The following is a 20,995-nucleotide window of genomic DNA, read 5'->3' on the forward strand; positions in this document are numbered from 1 at the left end:
TTGGGGGCTTTTCTGAGGCGCTGGGGGCGGTGCGAGGGGAGGGGTCGGGGCACCGACGCGGTGACGTCACGCGGTGACGCGCGCAGGGGCGGGCCGGAGGGAGGCGTGGGTGCAGTGTGCGAATTGCACCGGCAGGTGGCGCTGCGAGACCGAGGGGTGGGCGCCCTGCCGGCCGGCGGCTGTGGGGGCAGAGCGCCTGTTTGTGCAATTCTATCCTTGTGATGTTGATTTATTAAAATAAAAATATGGATATTGATCTAGTACCGATATCCAACTGTGACGGACAAAAACTCTCTAACAGTTTGAAGTTAGAAAGTGTATGTTTATTCGACACCCAGCAGCATGTGGGATAGTTCCCAAATACACACCGCACTTTGCAAGTGATTAAAGAGCCCTTTTATCCATACAAGTACTGAATACCGAAAATACAAATACCTATTCATTTTGGTACATCCCATTCCTTGCTTCATATGCTAATCATTTCAAAAGCTATTAAGCATGAAGTTTGTTCCCTGAAATGGGTCAGTGGTCCCTTTCATGGGGATGAGTCCCAAAATGTGGAAGTAAATGAAGTCTTCCTCGTTCTGGCCTTTCTACCGTTTCAATGCAAATATGACAAATGAACTCTTGGTAGAACTCCCATTCCTTGTCTTCAGCTGATTTCAGAACAGAGGAGGCCCACAATTGTCTTATGTTCCTAAAAGTTATTTGTCAGTTTCTATAATCTTCATTATAAACCCAGCTAACTAAACATTGTGCTGACAGGCAATCAATGAATAGACACTTCTTGGACATTCCCATCTCCAAAACCCCTCCTGAGGGGTCCCAACCTGGCACCTCTCTTCCATCCCCTCTTTGGGTTGTAGACCTCAACTTATCTTGCAGAAGGTGGCCACTATTCCCATCCCCAGGCCGTGGCCCTGACTTATGTATTGGATGGCTGGTGATGCAAATCCATGTTGGACCTGAAATTAGTCTGCCTCGGAGGGGATTGCCTGTTAGCCTCTTAGTCTGCTAGAATAAAGAACAGGAAAATCAATGGCTGAGTTCAGTGTTATGTGGGACAAATCCTAGCTTGTCAGCTGCTTATCCTCTCCTGAGTGCACCTGAGTCCTCAAGTCTTCCGCTTCACCCTGAGTCTAAGGTATAGCTGTAATTAGAGAAGCACCTGGGTTAGAGAGGCAATGTTACATGGCATTTCTATTTCAGTGGACGAGCTTGTGTGCTATATGACACATGGATGCCTCTGTTATGCTTGTGAAAAGCCTTGCAAAGAGACATCACTTCCCACCCTACTGCCTACAAACCCCACCACGATAATTCCTGACCAGGCACCTTGCTCACACTCCCTCTCCTAGTCACAATTCTCAACTCACCTGAAGCCTCAATCTCAGACATCGTCTTTGACACAGGGCAGATCCCTTTTGGGACAGATCAATCTGCTGAAAAAATGTTGTACTTGACACAACCTGGAATTACAGGAAGTTGCACTCCTTCTTAAAAAGGAATTAAAAAAAAAAAAAGAAAGAAATTACAAAAGCACTTTACCACCCCTGAACGCACAAACCCAAATAATGAATTTAAATACTCCCTGTGTTCAGCATTGTTTTCTTCACAGTATCTTCAAAGCCTCTGTTGCATTAGAAGCCCAAAAGCACCTGCAGAGAACAAGCTAAGCTGAAAGAGCCTCTTCACAAAAATGAGAGGAGAGCTCTTACCCCAGCTGATCCCAGAGAGGGAATGAAGCCCCTTGGCAAAGGCTGGGGTTAATATACCCCTGATTGGGTCCGCCTCTCATTCCCATGACACCCAGGAAAAGGGAGGGGGCGCCGGGTATAAAAGGTCTCAGAGCAGCTCCAGCTGTTTGGTTCCTCTGGTTTGAATTCAAGGGGAATAAAGGGCTTGATATAGAAGAAAAGTCTTCAAGGAAATAACAGCACTTTTTTTTTTGCTGCAGCTACTTGGCGCAAAAGGGCGAGGAAACTGGTAAGAAATAGAACTTTGTTTTTAGGCAGTATATCTAGATAAGTTGGGTAATTTGCTGTTAACTTCTATAATTATTCCGCAGTGACTACTAAGTAGTACTCAACATGAGACTAAGGGTGGAGAAGAATACTAATTATATGAACAGTCTAAGTTGCCTTGGGGCTACTAATTAGGGCTAACTACATTATAAATGAAAATAAGAAAAAAACTAGGCTCCTGGGCAGCATAAAGGTTAAATACATGCTAGGCTTGCCTTTCTCTGAGATACTTAGTCCTAGGGCACAGAAAGAAGTGCCCTGAAAGGTAGTTTTAAACCCTTAAAATGCTGAAAAAGCATTTTAGAAGAGCCTCCTTCAAGTGAATCACTTAAAATGAGGAAATGGGGAAGTTACCTCCACTGAAATGGATACAATGGCAAATAAATGGCTTCTGCTCTTTAATTTAATCCCCTAGAATATTGGGAAAAGAGAAGTTTTCCTCACTTTAAATCTCTCCAGTGATGAAGACAGAGGGATGTTCCCCTCAATCCAAATCTTTAAGAAAGAGGGATAGCTGGGCTTACCCTTCAATTTAAGCCTTAGGACAACAAAAAGGGTTACCCTCAATTCAAACCCATAAAAAACATTGTCAAGGTTTTCCCCTTTTATTTAAACTTCTTTTTAAAATAATGGAAAATGGGGATTCCCTGTCAATTAACACCCCTAACAGCATAGAAAAGGCAGGGACTATTTCAACTGAGACCATTAAAATTGCCAGGGAAGTGCATTCCCTCATGATTTGAACACAAGAAATAATGGAAAAGGAAGCTTTTTCCCATAATTTAAACCCCTTCTCTCTTCATAACCCCCCTCTTTTCTGGGAGTGCTTTGGAAGGTCTGGGGGTTCTAGGGAGGGGCTGGCACAATAAAAGGGGAAAGTTGAAAGCTCTCCCGTGGAACCCCACATGATGCCCGGCCTGCTCAGGTGCTGCCCCTTGGCAAGAGGGCTCTTCCCTTGGCATTTTCTCAAAGGGATGCTCCGTGCCCAGGTGGGTCCGGGTGCTCCCCAGTCCCTGCTGGATGTTCCAAACCATAGTTCCTGGAGGTACACTTGGGATACCCCTGTTAGCCCCTCTGGATTAGCAGCTCCCTGTGCAGGTGTGTCCAGGTAGCTGCACTGAAAGCAGCTGGTCACATGGGGAGCTGCTACACCTAGGAGTGGGGGATGAGGTGAAGAAAGGTCCTGCGGGGTGTTCCCTCCCCTACACAGCCCTTTGTCAGACCCTTAAAAAACGGGGTGCCAGACTTTCATTTCCAAGATAATTAACAGTCTTTCCCCTGGCCAAACAGGAATTGTGTTTCCAAAATTGCAAATGGTGAATGATTTCTCACAGACCACAGCTGCCAACACCAGGAACTCTTGCTGCCCTAGGAGAGCAGCATGCCTCCAGTGAACAGACATCAACACACAGGGAGGGTGAGCTTGATTTACAGGGAAAAAGGGCACAGGTCGGATAACGAGGCCTGTGGCGCCAAGTGACTTTCTACATCTTCTAGTTCTGAATGGCACAGGATTTACCCTGGAGCAAAACTGCTGCCAGCAACAATTCTGCCTGCCCTGGAAGAGACAAGCGCCTCCTCGAAACTGACATCAGGCCTGTATCGGAGGCCTAGGCTGCAGAAGCTCAAATCTCATTCCAGACATAAATCATGACCTCTCTCAGAAATCCTGCAGGAAAATGCTCCTGTGCAAGCATCCCCGTCAAAAATAAAGTTTTTTCTGTTTTATGTGCAGGTAAGTTGACAGAAATATTAACAGAAATATTAACAGAAATATTAACAGAAATATTAACAGAAATATTAACAGAAATATTAACAGAAATATTAACAGAAATATTAACAGAAATATTACCAAATTAACAGACATTAACAAATATTAATAAAAATTAACCAAAATATTAACAAAAATTAATAGAAATATTAAAAGCAATATTAACCCAAATTAACAGAGATATTAGCAGAAATTAACAAAAAATTTGCAGAAATTAACAAAAATTAGCAGAAATTAACAAAAACTAACAGAAATTAACAGAAATAAGCATTATCTCTGCAATAAAATCTCAGCATTCCACAGGAATCATCAGAGGCTTTCTGGGACCTAAAGAATTCCCAATCCCATTTTTTTTTCTCTTTATTCCCTCTGGAAGAGTCTGGGAATTTCCTGGGAAAATCCAAAAACAGTGGAAATGCTGAGCCCGGTCCCAGAGCAGCAGGAATTTCAGGAGAGGTCTGGGAATTCCAGGACGTTTCTGGGAATTCCAGGTGGGATCAGAGGGCAGGAGGGGCTTGGGAATTCCAGCGGGAAGGAGTTTTTTGGGAATTCCAGGAGGGATCAGAGGGCGGGGGGGGAGGGGGGGGCTGGGAATTCCAGAGGGAAGGAGGTTTTTGGGAATTCCAGGAGGGATCAGACCCAAGAAGGGTTTGGGAATTCCAGAAGGTTTTTGGGAATTTCAGGAGGGAAGGAGGGGTTTGGGAATTCAGGAGGGGTTTGGGAATTCCAGGAGGTTTCTGGGAACTCCATGTGGGATCAGAGGCCAGAGGGGTTTGGGAATTCCAGGAGGTTTTTGGGAAATTCAGGAGGGGTTTGGGAATTCCAGGAGAATTCCAAGCATTTCCATGCTCAGCTGTGGATACAGAACATCCCTGTAACTGTTCCCCAGGATTTGGGAATTCCACCCCTCTCAGCTGTGGATCCCTGTGACTTTCCCCCAAGATTTGGGAATTCCAGCCCCCTCAGGTGTGGATCCCTGTGACTTTTCCCCCAGAATTTGGGAATTCCAAGCATTGCCATGTTCAGCTGTGGTTCCAGGACATCCCTGTGACTTTTCCCCCAGAATTTGGGAATTCCAACCCTCTCGCTCTCAGGGCTGTCCCAAATCCCACTCCTGCACCTTCCTGGGCTCCTCCCGCATATGGGAATTCTCCCGGGAATTTGGGATGGGCCTGGGGCTCCTCCTAGCGTGGAACCTCTGGAAGCAGAAGAGCAGGGACAGGACCAGGGTGTCCAGGAGCAGCTCCAGCATCTCCACCACCGAGAGCACCGAGGAGCCAAACCAGAGGCTCCACTGGCTGCCCATGCTGGACAGCAGCAGGTTCTCCTAAAAAAAAAAAAAAAAAAAAAAAAAAAAAACCGGAAAGGTTTGGGGTCTTATTTTCTGTTTGTTTGTTTGTTTTTTCTATTTCTCAATTCCTTATTTGGACCATATGGGATCAGTGGTTCAATTTCCCAATAGTTTTCCCTAAATAAAAAACCCAGAACCAATCCCAAACCTCCAAAGAGTTCTCTTGCTCCAGCAGCTTCTCCTACAAAAAAAAAAAAAAAACAAAAAAAAAAACAAAAAAAAAAAAAAAAAAAACAAAAACAAAAAGGGAAAGGTTTGTGGTCTTATTTTGATTTTTTATGATTTTTTATATTCCTCACACCCAGATTTGGAGCATATGGGATCAGTGGTTCATTTTCCCAATAATTTTCCCTAAATGAAAACCCCAAAACCAATACAAACCAGAGGTTCCACTGGCTGCCCATGCTGGACAGCAGCAGGTTCTCCTAGAAAAAAAAAAAAAAAAAAAAAAAACCAAAACTGAAAGGTTTCTATTCCTCACACCCATATTAGTTTTGGGGTTTTTTTTAAATGTTTTTTCTATTCCTCATTCCATATTTGGACCATATGGGATCAGTGGTTCAGTTTCCCAATAATTTTCCCTAAATAAAACACCAAAACAAATCCCAAAGCTCCCAGCAGCAGGTTCTCCTAAAAAAAAAAACAAAAAGGGAAAGGTTTGGGGTCTTATTTTCCTTTTAAAATGTTTTGCTATTCCTCACACCCATATTTGGAGCCTATGGGATCAGTAATTCATTTTTCCCTAAATAAAACCCCAAAACCAATCCCAAAATCTCATATAAAAAACCCAAAAAGAGAAAGGTTTGGGGGTTTATTTTGATTTTTTAATGTTTTTTCTATTCCTCACACCCATATTTGGAGCCTATGGGATCAGTAACAAATCTTTTCCCTAACAAAACCCCAAAGCCAATCCCAAAATCTCCTGTAAAAACCCCAAAAAGGGTCAGTCAGGGTAGGGTTTGGGGCTTTATTTTGGGATTAATGGATCAATTTCCCAATAATTTTCCATTATTTGCCAAATTCTGGATGCAGTAGCCAGGGATGGGCAGTGGGAACAATATTATCTTATAAATAAATATATTTATATATAATATAAAGGGAAATAATTTAGTTCCATTAATATTGTCATAGTTATAATTAATATTATAATATAAACAAATATATTTATATATAAAATAAAAGGAAATAATTTACTGCTATTAATAGTGTCACATTACTAATTAATGTTATCATATACATAAATATATTTATATATAATATAAAAATAAATTACTTCTATTAATATTATCATATTAACAGTTAATATTATAATACAAATAAATATATTTTTATATAATATAAAAATAAAAAATTTACTTCTATTAATATTATCATATAAACAAATAGATGCATATACATATCATATAAAATATAACAGAACAATATATACTAGTTAATGGTTAATATTATAATGGAAATAAGTATATTTTTATATAAGATAAAAATAAATACTAAGTTTATATTAATATAATATCAGTATATGATATTATCTGTTATATTAATATTTAATATTATAATATATATTATATATGATTTTCTAAATAATATTAATATAATACAATAATTTATATCATCATATAAATAGCTGTATTTATATCTAATACAAAAATATTATATAGAAATTATATAAATGTATTCATATAGATTATATAAATATAATAATATCAATTATATAAATATATAATACAAATATCTAAATTATATGAATATAGTAGATTGTAATTTAATATAATATTATAATACATTATAAATATTATATAGATTATAATATATTATAATAGATTATATATATTATAATAGTTTATAATATAATATAATCAATAATATATATTGTAGTAATATAATACAATATAACATGATAATATAAGATAATATTATAATGTGTAATAGAACATAATAATGTATAATATGACACAATATTATATTATATATGATATGAAAATTAATTTCTAGTCATTAAGAATTAACACTATCACAGAAATAAATCTATATACTTGCATATCATATCAAATGACACAGAAATAATGTAATTCTGGGAATTCACCCCTCCTGAAGCTCTGAGGAACTCCATGGAAAGGGAATAAAACTGAAATTTTGCAGGAAAAGTCACCTACGGAGAGCAGCGGGGCCTCGCGCACGGCCTGTGAGCTCAGCTGGCGGTAGAAGATGGTGACCTTGGCAACGTCCCTCCTGAAGGAACATGAGCGCTGGCACTGCCGGGCAGCGCACCGGGCACCGGCACCTCCCAGCAGGCACCGGGGCATTCCCAGTTGGGACTGGGACATCCCAGTTGTGAATTCCCAGAGGGCACCAAGGACATTCCTAGTTGGGACTGGGACGTTCCCAATGGGCACTGGTAACATTCCAGTGGGCACCAGGGGGACATTCCCAGTTGGGACTGGGACATTCCCAGTTGGGAATTCCCAGTGGGCACTGGGACATTCCAATGGGCACTGGCACATTCCGAGTTGTGACTGGGACATTCCAATTGACACTGGGACATCCCACTGGGCATTGAGACATTCCCAGTTGGGACTGGGGGAACATTTTTTGGGGACTTATTGGGCATTTACTGGGAATTTATTGGAATTTATTGGGGATTTACTGGGAATTTATGGGGGTTTTATTTGGGAGTTCACTGGGGATTTATTGGGAGTTTTTTGGCAGTTATGAGGGTTTTTTGGGGAATTTTTGAGGGGTTTTTCCGTTGCCCTCCCTCCTCCATCCTAGACCCCATGGATTGGGATGATCCCATAGACTGGGATGACCTCACGGATCAGGAACATCCCAGGATTTACCTCCTGCTGCTGAAGCTGTAGTCGTTCTGGTGCCGCAGAGCCTGGTGCACCCAGTCCTGCCATGGGAATGTTGGCATGGGAATGGTGGCATTGGGAATATTGTTAGTGGAATGTTGGCATTGGAATGTTGTTAATGGAATGTTGGCATGGGAATATTTGTTAATGGAATACTGGCACTGGAATGTTGTTAATGGGATTTTGTTAATGGAATTTTGGCATTGGAATATTTGTTATTGGAATATTCATTACTGGAATGTTTCTGTTGGAATAGTAATGACTGGAATGTTCATTATTGGAATGTTTGTTATTGGAATATTCATTACCAGAATATTTGTTATTGGAATATTCATGACTGGAATGTTTCTACTGGAATATTCATGACTGAAATGTTTCTGTTGGAATATTCATGCTGGAATATTAATTACTGGAATGTTCATTCCTGGAATTTTTATTATTGGAATATTCATGACTGGAATATTCATGATGGAATATTAATGAATTATTACTGCAATAATAATTCCTGGAATGTTCATTCCTGGAATTTTGCCGTACCTGGGCTTTTGCCGAGGGCCACTTGGCTGTGCCAGCCGAGACCTTGTACAGGGATTCCCTGGGGAGAGAAAAGCGGGAATGCTGAGAAAAATGGGAATTCCTGAGTGTTTCAGAGGGATTCATTCCTAGAATTTAATTCTTTCTGTCTAATTTTATATGATATGTAAATATATATATTTATTTCTATGAGAATATTCATGATTTAGTCAGATAAATGAATTATTTAGCTTTAATTTTATTATATTAATATTTATATTATATTACTATGATAATACTAATTATTAATTCATATAAATTATTTTGCTATATTTTTATTTTCTATAAATACGTGTATTAATTTATAATATTTTATTTATTTATATACTTATGTCTATCCTAATATTAATTATTAATTAATTATTAATTTCCCTTCAGAAATTTGAGAAAAGCTTCCCAATTCAGCTCACAAAATAAAGCCTGAATAATTAAATCTAATACATATAGATAGTATAAATAAATATATTTGTTAAATATAATAACTACAAATAATAGAAATAAATATATTTGTTAACTTAACTAGAATAACTACAAATAATAGAAATAAATCTCTATTAAATATAATATATATTAATACACCTCTTTATTAAGTTATAGATTAAATAGATTAAATAATTAAATTTAGATGAGAAAGATATGGGAGCATTAAATTGAAATTTAATTTTAACTTACATTCAATTTAAACCGAATTTAATTTCAATTCAAATGAAAAGTGAATTGAACCTAACAAAGATGGGAGCATAAATTGAAATTTAATTTTAATTTCCATTCAATTTAAGCTCAGTTTAATTTATATTAAATTCCAATTAAAAGATATTTAAATTCTAACTAAAAGAGGAATAAATTCTGATTAAACTGGGATTTGGGGCTCACCTGCAGGGCTTGGGGCAGTGCTGGAAGCAATCCAGGCGGTGACTGTGGAGCCGCCAGTGCAGCTGGTAAAAGCAGTGCCCTGGGAAATGCATGGAAGGAACTTGGGAATTCCCAGGAATTCCTGGGAATTCCCACTCCCTCTGGAAGTTTATTATTATTACTATTATTATTATTTATTCCCCACCCCGGTGCCTTACCCCAGGCGAGCTGGCGGCTCTAGTCACAATTCCCGGGGATTATATCCCAGGCAATCTCAATGATTGTTTCCCAGGATCCATTGAATTCCCGGGAATAGTAATAATAATAATAATAATAATTACTCCAGGCGGGCTGCCAGTGGTAGTCACAATTCCCAGGCAATCCCAGGGATCTATTTTTATTTTTGTTATTCTAATAATTATAATAAACACAATAACAATAATAACAATAATAAGAATAATAACAATAACAATTACCCCAGGTGGGCTGGTGGCAGTAATCCCAGGCAATCCCAGGGATTTATAATAACAATAACATTAACAATAACAATAATAACAATATTAATAATAATAATAACACTAATTACCCCAGGCGGGCTGGCGGTGGTAGTCGCAGTAGCGCGCGCCGGCGGGCAGCGGGTAGTAGATGTAGCCGCAGCCACAGTGTCGCAGCATGGCCAGCTGGAAGCACGAGTGCAGGCAGGCCTGTGACAGGGAAACATGGGATAAACAAAAACGTTCCGGGCTCTAGGGGGGAACCGGTGGGAGAAAATGGGGAGAGAAAAATTGCAATAAAAAATAAAAAATTTGGAATCTGTAGGGTGGAGCTGGTAGAAGAGAAAGGGAGAAAAATTGAATAAATAAAAGAAAAATCAGAATCTCTAGGATGGAGCTGGTAGGAGAAAAAGGGGGGGAAATTGCATAAATAAAAGAAAAATCAGAATGTCTAGGATGGAGCTTTTAGGAGAAAAGGGAGAAAAAATAATTTGAATACATTTTTTTAAAAATCCAGATCTCTAGGATGGAGCTCTTAGGAGACAAGGGCAAAAAAAATTGGAGTTGTCATTGTAGAGCAGCTCCAGCCTGGCTAAGCCGGGTTTAGCTAAGCCAGGCTCAGTACCCGCAGGGTGTAGGAGCTGTTGTAGGACAGCTCCATCCTGACTAAGCTGGGTTTAGCTAGGCCAGGCTCAGTACCTGCACGGTGTGGGAGCTGTAGAGCAGCTCCAGCCTGGCTAAGCCAGGTTTAGCTAAGCCAGGCTCAGTACCTGCAGGGTGTAGGAGCTGTTGTAGAGCAGCTCCACGGCTACGTCGGCCCCGTCCGCGGTGCACTTGCCATAGTTGCCACCCAGGCGATTGACCTGGTCCTGTGGGGACATGAAGGAGCCTGGGGTGATTAATTAGCAGGGCTAATTAATTAGTGCCCTGAGTGATGGGCAGGGTTAATTGGAGCTCTGGGTGATTAGCAGGGTTAATTAAAGCCAGCCTTTGCTCTCTGGACTTCACTGCAGGAAGGGAAGGTTTGGGATGGTTTAGGATGATTTAGGATGATTTGGGATGGTTTGGGACAGTTTGGGGATGGTTTGGCATGCTTGGGGATGGTTTGGGATGGTTGGGGATCATTTGGGATGGTTGGGCATGGTTGGGCATGGCTGGATTTTGGTTCCCCTGTGCCCACCTGGCGGATGCCGATGGTGGTGGCGATGCCCGGGCGGATATGGAAGCCCTCGTGCTCCAGGAACGGGGTCTGGTTGTGGCTGTGGATCATCACCTTCACCCCAGCCACAGTGGAGAGCAGCGGTATGTGCTCCTGCTGCTCAGCCCGCAGGATCAGGGACAGCCCTGGGGACACACCGGGGGACAGAAGAACAGCTGGAGTACCCAGCTCTGGGCAAATCCCTCCTGTTAGGGCCCAGATTTGGGTTCTGAGATCCCTCACTTTGAATTCCTGGTTTTGTGGCTCTCCAAATTGAATTTTCTCAATTTTGGCTCTTTTCCCCCATTTTGGAGATCACTCACCATAAGGAATTCCTGGCTTTGTGGCTCTCCAGAAGGGATCTGTCCCCTTGCTGTTGAAAGTGTAGCAGCTCCCAAAAACTGGGTGGTGGAAGGGAACGTAATCACTGGAAAATCAGAGACTCTGTGGGGTTAATTATTTAATTTGTGACCTTGATTCCAAGCTGGGTGTGTTTGGGGAAATGGGAATTGCTGGGAAATCAAGAGTGATTGGATGTAATTTTAATTATTTGGTTTATTACCATAACTCCAAGATGGTTGTGTTTGGGAAAATGGGAATCGCTGGAAAATCAAAAGAGATTTGAGAGTTTTACTGGAATTTTAATTATTTGATTTATGACCGTAATTTAAAGCTGGATGTGTCTGGGAAAATGGGAATCACTGGAAAATCAAGAGTGTGTATATATATATATATATATATATATATACACATATATACACTATGCCATATATAGTATACAGAGTTAGAAAATCAAGTTAGTTTTTTCTGTTTTCCCTTCCCTCTTTGACATAACATGCGCCTGTGAGTTATTTCGTCCCGCAGCGCGACACCCTTTCCATAAACCCTTTTCTGGACACCCTTTCCATAAACCCTTTTTTAGACACCCTTTCCGTAACCCCTTTTTTTTGGACACCCTTTCCATAACCCCTTTTTTGGACTCCCTTTCCATAACCCCTTTCCCCATACCTACCCCGACTCCCCTTGGCATGCCTCCCGCGCCCTCCCGCGTGCCCACCTGGACCGGCAGGGCTCGCCGTCATACTGGCAGGAGTAGACCAGGTCCTGGAAGCGCCGCGGGTACCGGGCCAGCGCTGGGGGCAGCTGGGCCAGCAGGTTGATGAAGTGGAAGCGAAACCACTCCTGCAGCGCGGCCGTGCCCGACACGTGTGAGCTGTAGAAGCAATCCCCGCCTGTGGAGTTGCACTGGAGAAGGGCGGAGGGGAAAAGGGGATGTGAGCTGGGGTGGGAGTTGTGGGGTGGAGGGGAAGGATTGGGTTCTTAGGTTGTGTTATGTTAATTACGTTACATTACATTACATTACATTATATTATATATTATATTATATTATATTATAGTGCATTATATTACATTACATTACATTATGTATTATGTTATGTTATATCATGTTATATTATTTCAATATATATGAAATACATTATAATACATAATTTCAATATATAGCATATATTAAAAATTTATATATATTTATAAATATATATATATAAATATATATATAAATATCTAAAAATATACATATTATAGATATAATAGTATATGAATGATACATTATTTTAATATATAATTAATATTTTATATATACATTATTGTATTATGTGGGAAAATATAACATAACATAACATTTTTATATATATATATATATATATTATTTTATTATATGGAAACTATTATTATTCCCTATAGTTATAGATTATTTTTGTGTAAATCCCAACCAGGCATTTTGGGATGAATCCCCATGTATTTTGGGGTGAATCCCCAGTTTCTCTAGGATAAATCCCAATCCCCAGTTTCTTTGGTGTGAACCTCCATGTATATTGGGGTGAACTCCCAGTTTCTTTGGGATAAATCCCAATTCCCATGTATTTTGGGGTGAATCCCGAGTTTCTTTGGGAAAAATCCCAATCCCCAGTTTCTGTATTTTGGGGTGAACCCGCAGTTTCTTTGGCATGCACTTCCACCCTGAGGTCCCCCTGCTGCCCTTCCCATGCCCACCGCTCTGCGGCTGCGCTCACCAGCTGGAATCCCACTCTGGAATGTTTTCTGCCTGCCCCAGGCTCCCACATCCGCACCAGGGAGAAGTTCTGGCTGAGCCTGAAGTTGGTGCTGAGGTTGGCCTGGTGCTGGACAGGGATGGCCTTGTCCCTGTCCCTGCCCTTGTCCCTGTCCTTGTCCTTCTCCTTGTCTCTGTCCTTGTCCTTGTTCCTCTCCTTGTCCCTGTTCTTGTCCTCATCCTTGTCCCTGTCCCTCTGGTGGGACAGCCTGGCCGAGGCTGTGGGGCCATACAGGAAGGTCAGCGACTCCTCAGCCATGCGCTCCAGCTGCTCCAGCTGCTCACTGATCGGCTCAAACCTACAGGGATTGGGGAAAATCCACATTTCGGGAAAAAAATCCTTGGGACACATCCCAACCCATTCCCAAACCTTTGGGACACATTCCCAAACCTTTAGTGCCACATCCCAGCCCATTCCCAAACCTTTGGGACGCATTACCAAACCTTTAGGACGCATCCCAGCCCATTCCCAAAGCCTGGCTCACCTGTAGGGATCCAGGTTGCAGACGGTGACGGCCGGGAACATTTTGGGCTCAGAGTCCATGGACATGGTGAGCACCACGGGGTAGGCCCAGAACTGGCTGAACATGAGGGCAAACTGCCAGTAGAGCATGGCGAGGCTGGCCAGCAGCAGCAGCGTCCAGAACGCCGTCTTGGCGCGGTTCCTGCCCGAGCACACCAGCCGGACAGTGCCGTGGATCGTCGTGTTCTTACAGAAGAACTCAAACATCTCCTTGAAGGAGCTGTAGAACTCGATCAGCCCTTCCTCACCTGGTTCTTCTCCTCCTCTTTCTTCTCCTCCTGGTGGCTCTGGTTCCATCCTCTACGTGGCTTTCTGGGAACAAATGGAAAATTTTTATTAATCTAAGGGAAAGGATCTTCCAAAAAGGCTTTATCAAACAGGCTTGGTCCAAAGAGGTCTTCTCCAAAAAGGTGTTCTCCAAAGAGATTTTTTCCAGAAAAAGGTTCTTCCAAATGGTCTTTTCCAAAGAAGACTTTTCCCAAATCAGCCTATCCCAAATGGTCTCTTCCAAACATATTTTTCCCAAAGAGGGTTTTTCCACAATGGATTTTTCCAAGAGGCTTTTCCAAAGAGGGATTTTCCAAAGAGGTATTTTCCAAAGAGGGTTTTTTTCAAATAAGGCTTTTCCAAAATGGATTTTTCCAAAGTGAACTTTTCCAAACAAGGCTTCTTCAAAGTGGATTTTTCCAATAGGGTTTTTCCAAATAGGCCTTTTCCAAACAGACCTTTTTCCAAACAGATTTTTCCAAAGTGGCCTTTTCCCAAGATTCCTTTTCCAAATAGGTTTTTTTTTTTCCCAAAGAGACCTTTTCCAAACAAGGCTTTTTCAAAGTGGATTTTTCCAAGAGGGTTTTTGGAAAAACCCAAAGAGCCCACTTCCAAAAATGGCTTTTCCCAAGAGGGTTTTTCCTAAGTGGACTTTTCCAAAAAGGCCTTTTCCAAACAAGGCTTTTTCCAATGTGGACTTTTCCAAGAGGGTTTTTCCAAAGAGGCCTTTTCCAAACAGATTTTTCCAAAGTGTCCTTCTTTCCAGGAGTCCTTTTCCGAATAGTTTTTTTTTGTCCAAAGAGCTCTCTTCCAAACAAGTCTTTTGCAAAGAGGGTTTTTCCAAAGAGGGTTTTTCCAAACAAGGCATTTCCAAAGTGGCCTTTTACCAAGTGGATTTTTCCAAGAGGGTTTTTCCAAAGAGACCTTTTCCAAACACACTTTTTTCCAAACAAGGCTTTTTCCAAACAGATTTTTCCAAAGCGGCCTTTTCCCAAGAGTCCTTTTCCAAATCAGTTTTTTTCTAAAGAGCCCTTTTCCAAACAAGGCTTTTCCCAAGAGGGTTTTTCCAAAGTGGACTTTTCCAAGAGGGTTTTTCCAAACACACTTTTTCCAAAAAGGCTTTTCCCAATAGTCCTTTTCCAAACAGGTTTTCTTCCAAAGAGACCTCTGTCCAAACCAGCTTTTTCCAAAGAAACTTTTCCAAAGTTGCCTCTTCCAAAGAATCCTTTTCCAAGCAGGCCCCAAACAAGTTTGTAATTAGGAAAACCTGGTATTAAAAGCACTGAGAATCTGAATCCAGGGAGATTCCCCCAAAATCTGGATCTAGGAAGGAGCAAAAAACCCAAATTCTGCTGCTGCTGAGGAATTCTGAGATTTCCCCAATTCCATAGGATTTCTCTGCCAAGATGGACTCGGGAGAAATGCTGGGAAGTTTGAGGGCAAAAAAGGTGAGGAATTTTCTTCTTTCCAGGAACTCCAAGGGGTTCTGAAGTGTCAGCTCATAGTGGATCCACACAGGTTTGTAATTCCCCACTGGGGGAGAATTTCTAGTGGAATATTCTGAATTAAACATTATTATTTATTATTATTTATTATATTCTAATATGTATGATTTATTATTTATTATTTATATATTTATTTATTATATATTATTTATTATATTAATTGTTTATTTATATATTGATTTTATAGGTTATTTATTATATATATCAATTATTCTACGCATTATTTATGTATAGATTTATTTTTATATATTATTTATTTTATATATTATTTATTCTATGCATTATATATTTATATATTTATTTTTGTAGATTATTTATTCTACATATTATTTATTCTGTGCATTATTTATTTATATATTTATTTTTATGGTTTATTGATTATATATATTATTTATCATATGCTTTGCTTATGTGTATGTTTATTTTTATATATTATTATATTATATTATATTATATTATATTATATTATATTATATTATATTATATTATATTATATTATATTATATTATATTATATTATATTATATTATATTATATTATATTATGTCATATTATGTCATATTGTGCTATATTGTGCTATATTGTGCTATATTGTGTTATAATAAATAATTCTATTATATTACAATATTAATACATTATTAATATTAATTAACGTTATGAACAGTAATTTTTGCCACATAAATAGGAATTTAAGTCTTTGTATTTTACAGCAGTGAAAAGGCAGAACACAAATTGAAAACCATTCAAAATATATAATCATGGAAAAATAAATACAAAAAAACCCCCAAAATAAATATACCCAAAAATCCTTTTTTTTTTTTTTTAATTTCTGCCAGTAATTAAAACATCTCCTGTGCTCTTCCAGGGATAATTCCAGCATTTCTGAGCATGGAAAACTGGCTCTGCTGGCAGTTTGGGACGTCGGAGTGATGCTGGGACATTTCTGTGCCCTGAAAATGACGTGGTAAGAATTCCCAACGTGACAGCAGCCCGTGAATCACCTGCTCATTATGTCATTAAAATGAGTTTACTGAGTCCAAACATTGGGACAACCTTTGCTCCAAATTTTAAAAAAAGTATAATAAAAAATGTATAAAATAAATACTATTTTTTAAAATTAAAATTAAAAAATGAAAGTTACTAAAAAATCATAAAATTTATACTAAAAAATAAAAAACAAAAATTAATAAAAACAATAAAAATAATAAACTTTATCATAAAATAATAAACTAATAAAATAAAAAATAATACAAAATAATAGTAAAATAAAAATTTAAAATAAAGGGATAGAGGTTGAAACTGAGCAGAGCAGAAGCAGCTGAAGGATTCTTGGGAGAGGTTCTGTGATGATGAAATGAATGAAATTAATTTAATTTAATGAAATTAAAACTTTGAGTTTTTAGCCACGAGGAAACGTGGAATAGAAAAAATAATTACCCAACATAAATGCTGAAAGAATCCAGTCTTTGCTCCGGAAGAGATGTAAAATAAAATTACAAATTACCCAAAATAAATGCTGAAAGAATCCACCCCTTGCTCAGGAGGAAATGTGAAATAAAAGGCAAAAATGACCCAAAATTAATGCTTAAAGAATTTATCAAATACAGATTTAATCTCTAATTTTGACTCTAAAAACCCCCAGATAATTCAATTTTCATCTGTTCTGAGTAGGCTTTTAAGTTTATGGTGAATTCACCCTGCTTAAATCTGCTTTGTTCAAATTAACAGAATGAAAAAAAAAAACATTTAACAAAGCAAAATAACTCAGAAACAATCTGAAGAAACAGCACAACCCAAGTGCTGTTTATATATATTTCTTAAATAATATATATTTTATATTATAAAAATAATAAATAAATAAATATATATATATAATAAATATATATTATAATATATATATATTACAAATATAAAACCACATATTAAAAAAAATCAAATTATAAGCAAATGACAGCCACTGTACCTCGGCAGGAGCTCTGAGCGTTGAGAGAAGCCACTAAACCCAGCCTTGGGCTAAAGCCTGAGCAGCAGCCCTGGCCCAGAGCTGGGACTTTGGGAGCGCAGAGCTGTCCAGCCTTTCCGGAGGGAATTCGGACATCCAGAGGGGCAGGGCTTGAGGACGAGATCATGGCAATGACTCAAAGCATGATCCAGGGAATAATAATAGGAAGTGAATCAACTGGACAAACGGGTTAACGGGGAGGGCACGCCAGAGTTCAGCTGGGTTTAAGTGCTGCTGGCGTCTTGGCCTTGGGGTTTTTTTTTCACCCCTCATGATCAGAGTCATCGTTTTTAGGGAAATAACCATGCATTCCAGAATGTTCTTCCTGCTCTGGATTTTCCATTTCTGATCTTCCCACTCTGGATTTTTCCATCTTTGTTGTTCCTGCTCTGGACTTCCCCACCTTTGTCCTTTCTGTTCTGGATTTTCCCACCCAGGGAGGATCCTCATTCTTCTCACTCTGGATTTTTACATCTTTATTGTTGCTGCCCTGGATTTTCCCACCGAGGGAGGAGCTTTGTCCTTCCCACTCTGGATTTTCCCATTTTTGTCCTTCCTGCTCTGGATTTTCCCATTTATGGAGGACCTTTCTGCCTTCTTTCCTTGTTTTCTTGAGCCTGGCAGGATCCCAGGGAATCAAAGCCATCAAGCCTTGAGGAATTGCATTCCTCGGCGGAATCGGCATGGATTTCCTCCTGCTTCTCCAAGAATATCCAACCCCAATCCCAATTCTATCCCATTCCCAATCCCATCCCAATTCCAATTCCAATCCCATTCCCAAATCCAGTTCCAGTCCCAATTCCAGTCCCATCCCATACGCAATCCCAATCCAATTCCAATCCCAATTCCAATCCAAATCCCCATCCCAATTCCAATCCCATCCCAATTCCAATCCCATCCCAATCCCAGATGCAGGTGCTGAGATGGAAACAGAACCAGACCAACACCATTCAAATCCGGTTTTGGGGCCATGGTTCAGTTAAAGAGCAGCAGAAACAACAGAAAAACAGATTTGGGGCACCTGGGAGAACTTCCAGGATTATTTCTGATCTTTTCCCATGTAAAAAACAGCGCTGCAAGACTTTTTTAAGGTGAAAATGGGAATATTTGGGATCCAGATAAAGTTTAGAACCCCGATTATTTTTGATCCTTTCCCATGTAAAAAAAAATGGCACTGCAGGAATTTTTTTTAAGGTGAAAATGGAAATATTTGGGATCCAGATAAATTTAGAACCTGCCTTTCCAAATTGGATTTTTTCTCCCACTGGAAGCTGTGAAATATCAGTGTCTGGAAAAAAAAAAATTAAAATTTCTTGTGAAATTTGGTTTCACAAGAAAGAAGGGAGAAAGTAAAAAGGTGGAGGGAAAGAAACTCCCCTGATTTTGACTGATTTTAATCCTTTTTACACTTGATTTATGCTGGATTTTTTTCTGGAAACCCCAAGACAAATGGAAATTTTTAAATTGAGATTTTTTTGGGATGTTCCTCAGTAAAAAAGAGGGTTTTTTTTTTTTTGGATAGTCCTCATTAAATTGAGAGGGTTTGGGATATTCCACATTGAAAATGAGGGGTTTTTGGGGATTTTCCTCCTTAAAATAATTTTTAAATTTTTAAAATATTTAAAATATTCAATCCCTATTAACCAGCTTTGATAGTAAAATATTGACATTTCACAAAACATACCTGAAACCTGATTTAAATAAAATTTAAAAAAAACCCCAACATTATTTTAGAAACTCCTAATTAAAAATTTTTAATTTTCTGGTTTTTCAACCATTTCAATTTTTAATGAAAAAAGAAACCCGGCTGAACGAAGAGCTGCAGCAGAGGCAGGTGAAGAGTTAATTAACTAAAATCTCATTAAAAAGCTCCTGGCACCGGGAACTTTGTGTTCGTGTCTCTCCTCACCCCGCGTTGTGCAATGGAAAAATGCAACAATTATTGCAATTATTGCACAAGGACCAGGCACCAGAGGGAAAAATTCTTCTCCTGTTGCCTCACAGTGGAAAAATCCCTGTAAAATTCCCTCCAGGAATTTATTTTTCCTGGAAAATCGGGATAAAAGAACCTGGAATCGCTCAGAAAATATCCTGAATCTGTTGGGTGATTTCTGTGGATGCTGAAGTGGGAGAGAATAGGGGGAAAAAATTCCTTCAGTGCTTAAAAATGTGTTTTGTTTTGGTTTTTTGGGGTATTTTTTGTTTAAAATGCAGAAATTGTGGAGATAAAACCCTGAGAAAGTCCTGTGGGGTTGCAGGGTTGTAATTAAATATTAATATTTATTAATGTGATATGATATTATGTTATATGATACGTTATAACATGATATTATAACTATTATAATGTAATATAATGTTATATTACATTATATTACATATTACATAATTTTTTGCATTAAAAAAACCCATTTTCTACATTAAAAATCCCATTTAATCCCCATAAACATAAACTATGTAAATAAAAAATTCACTTTTTTACATTAGAAAACCATTTTCTACATTATAAATCCCATTTAATTCCCATAAACATAAACAATAGAAATAAAAAAGGAATTTTTCTGCACCCCTGGTGCTTCACCTGCCAGGCAGCTCTGATGTCACAGGGTTAATCCTTAATGAAAGCATTAATTAAGTTGTTAATTGCTGTTTTTGCAGCGCCCCGGTGATGTCACCTCCCCTCCATGGCTCCACCCTCCTTAAAAATGATGTTTTAATGGATATTCCTCATTAAAAATTCGTTTTTGTGGTTCATTCATTGTTAAAAAATAGGTTTTTTGGGATATTCCTCACGAAAAATTAGGTTTTTGTGGAATATTCCTCATTAAAAAGCAGGTTTTTTTGGGATTTTCCTCATAAAAATGAGTTTTAGTGGGTATTCCTCCTTAAAAAATTAGATTTTTGGGATATTTCTCACTAAAAATGAGTTTTAATGGGATAGTCCTCGTTAAAAATGATATTTTTTTAGGATATTCCTGAGTAAAAATGAGTCTTTTTGCGATATTCCTCCTTAAAAATGAGGTTTTAGGGCCTATTCCTCCTTAAAAATGAGGTGTTTGGGGTAATCCTCAGTAAAAAGGAGCTTTTAGTGGATATTCCTCATTAAAAAGAGGGGTTTTGAGATATTTTTTTGTTAAAAAGTAGGTTTTTTGGGTTATTCCTCATTTAAAAATGAGGTTTTATTGGATTTTCCTCAGTAAAAAGGAGTTTTTATGAGGTATCCCTCAGGGATATGTGATATTTACGGGCTCTCAGCTTGAATTTTGGATTATTTTGTGCTTTCCAAGGGGAAAATTCCAAATATTTTGGCTCCCAGTTGTTCCAGGAGTTCCTTGTGAAGGGAACGATTGGAACCTCAAACCCCAAATTATTTTTATATTATGTCCTTTATATATATTATATTTTATTGAAACCCACAGTGATTTTTTACATTAGATCCCTTTATATATGTATATTTATATTATTTAAACTCACAAG

The 20,995-nt window shown here is 38.7% G+C and overlaps 1 protein-coding gene across 6 annotated transcripts; it reads right to left on the reverse strand.

Annotated features, from left to right (window-relative positions):
- Positions 1-301: 301 nt before the first annotated feature.
- SCNN1D (sodium channel epithelial 1 subunit delta) lies at positions 302-19,975 on the reverse strand. 6 transcript variants are annotated; one of them, XR_012051651.1, is made up of 14 exons: positions 17,483-19,975; positions 13,711-14,060; positions 13,188-13,524; positions 12,173-12,360; positions 11,439-11,542; positions 11,098-11,261; positions 10,688-10,786; positions 10,010-10,127; positions 9,445-9,523; positions 8,536-8,593; positions 7,984-8,039; positions 7,300-7,375; positions 1,377-5,122; positions 302-1,150 (listed from the first exon to the last, which is right to left on the reverse strand). XR_012051651.1 is itself a non-coding variant. In XM_072917271.1 (14 exons), the coding sequence occupies exons 2-14, from the start codon at positions 14,043-14,045 to the stop codon at positions 1,613-1,615; spliced, it is 1,791 nt and encodes a 596-aa protein (XP_072773372.1). In that variant the 5' UTR covers positions 14,046-14,060; positions 17,483-19,975; the 3' UTR covers positions 302-1,612. The 6 variants fall into 6 exon arrangements, 5 of the variants coding, with proteins under 5 accessions (XP_072773372.1, XP_072773371.1, XP_041576292.1 ...); XM_072917271.1 differs by having other exon boundaries at positions 302-1,658; positions 4,992-5,122; XM_072917270.1 differs by having other exon boundaries at positions 302-1,658; positions 4,916-5,122.
- Between the last annotated feature and the right edge of the window lie 1,020 nt (positions 19,976-20,995).

Source organism: Taeniopygia guttata, chromosome 21 (genome assembly GCF_048771995.1).
Source record: "Taeniopygia guttata chromosome 21, bTaeGut7.mat, whole genome shotgun sequence".
NCBI classification, from domain to species: Eukaryota; Metazoa; Chordata; class Aves; order Passeriformes; family Estrildidae; genus Taeniopygia; species Taeniopygia guttata.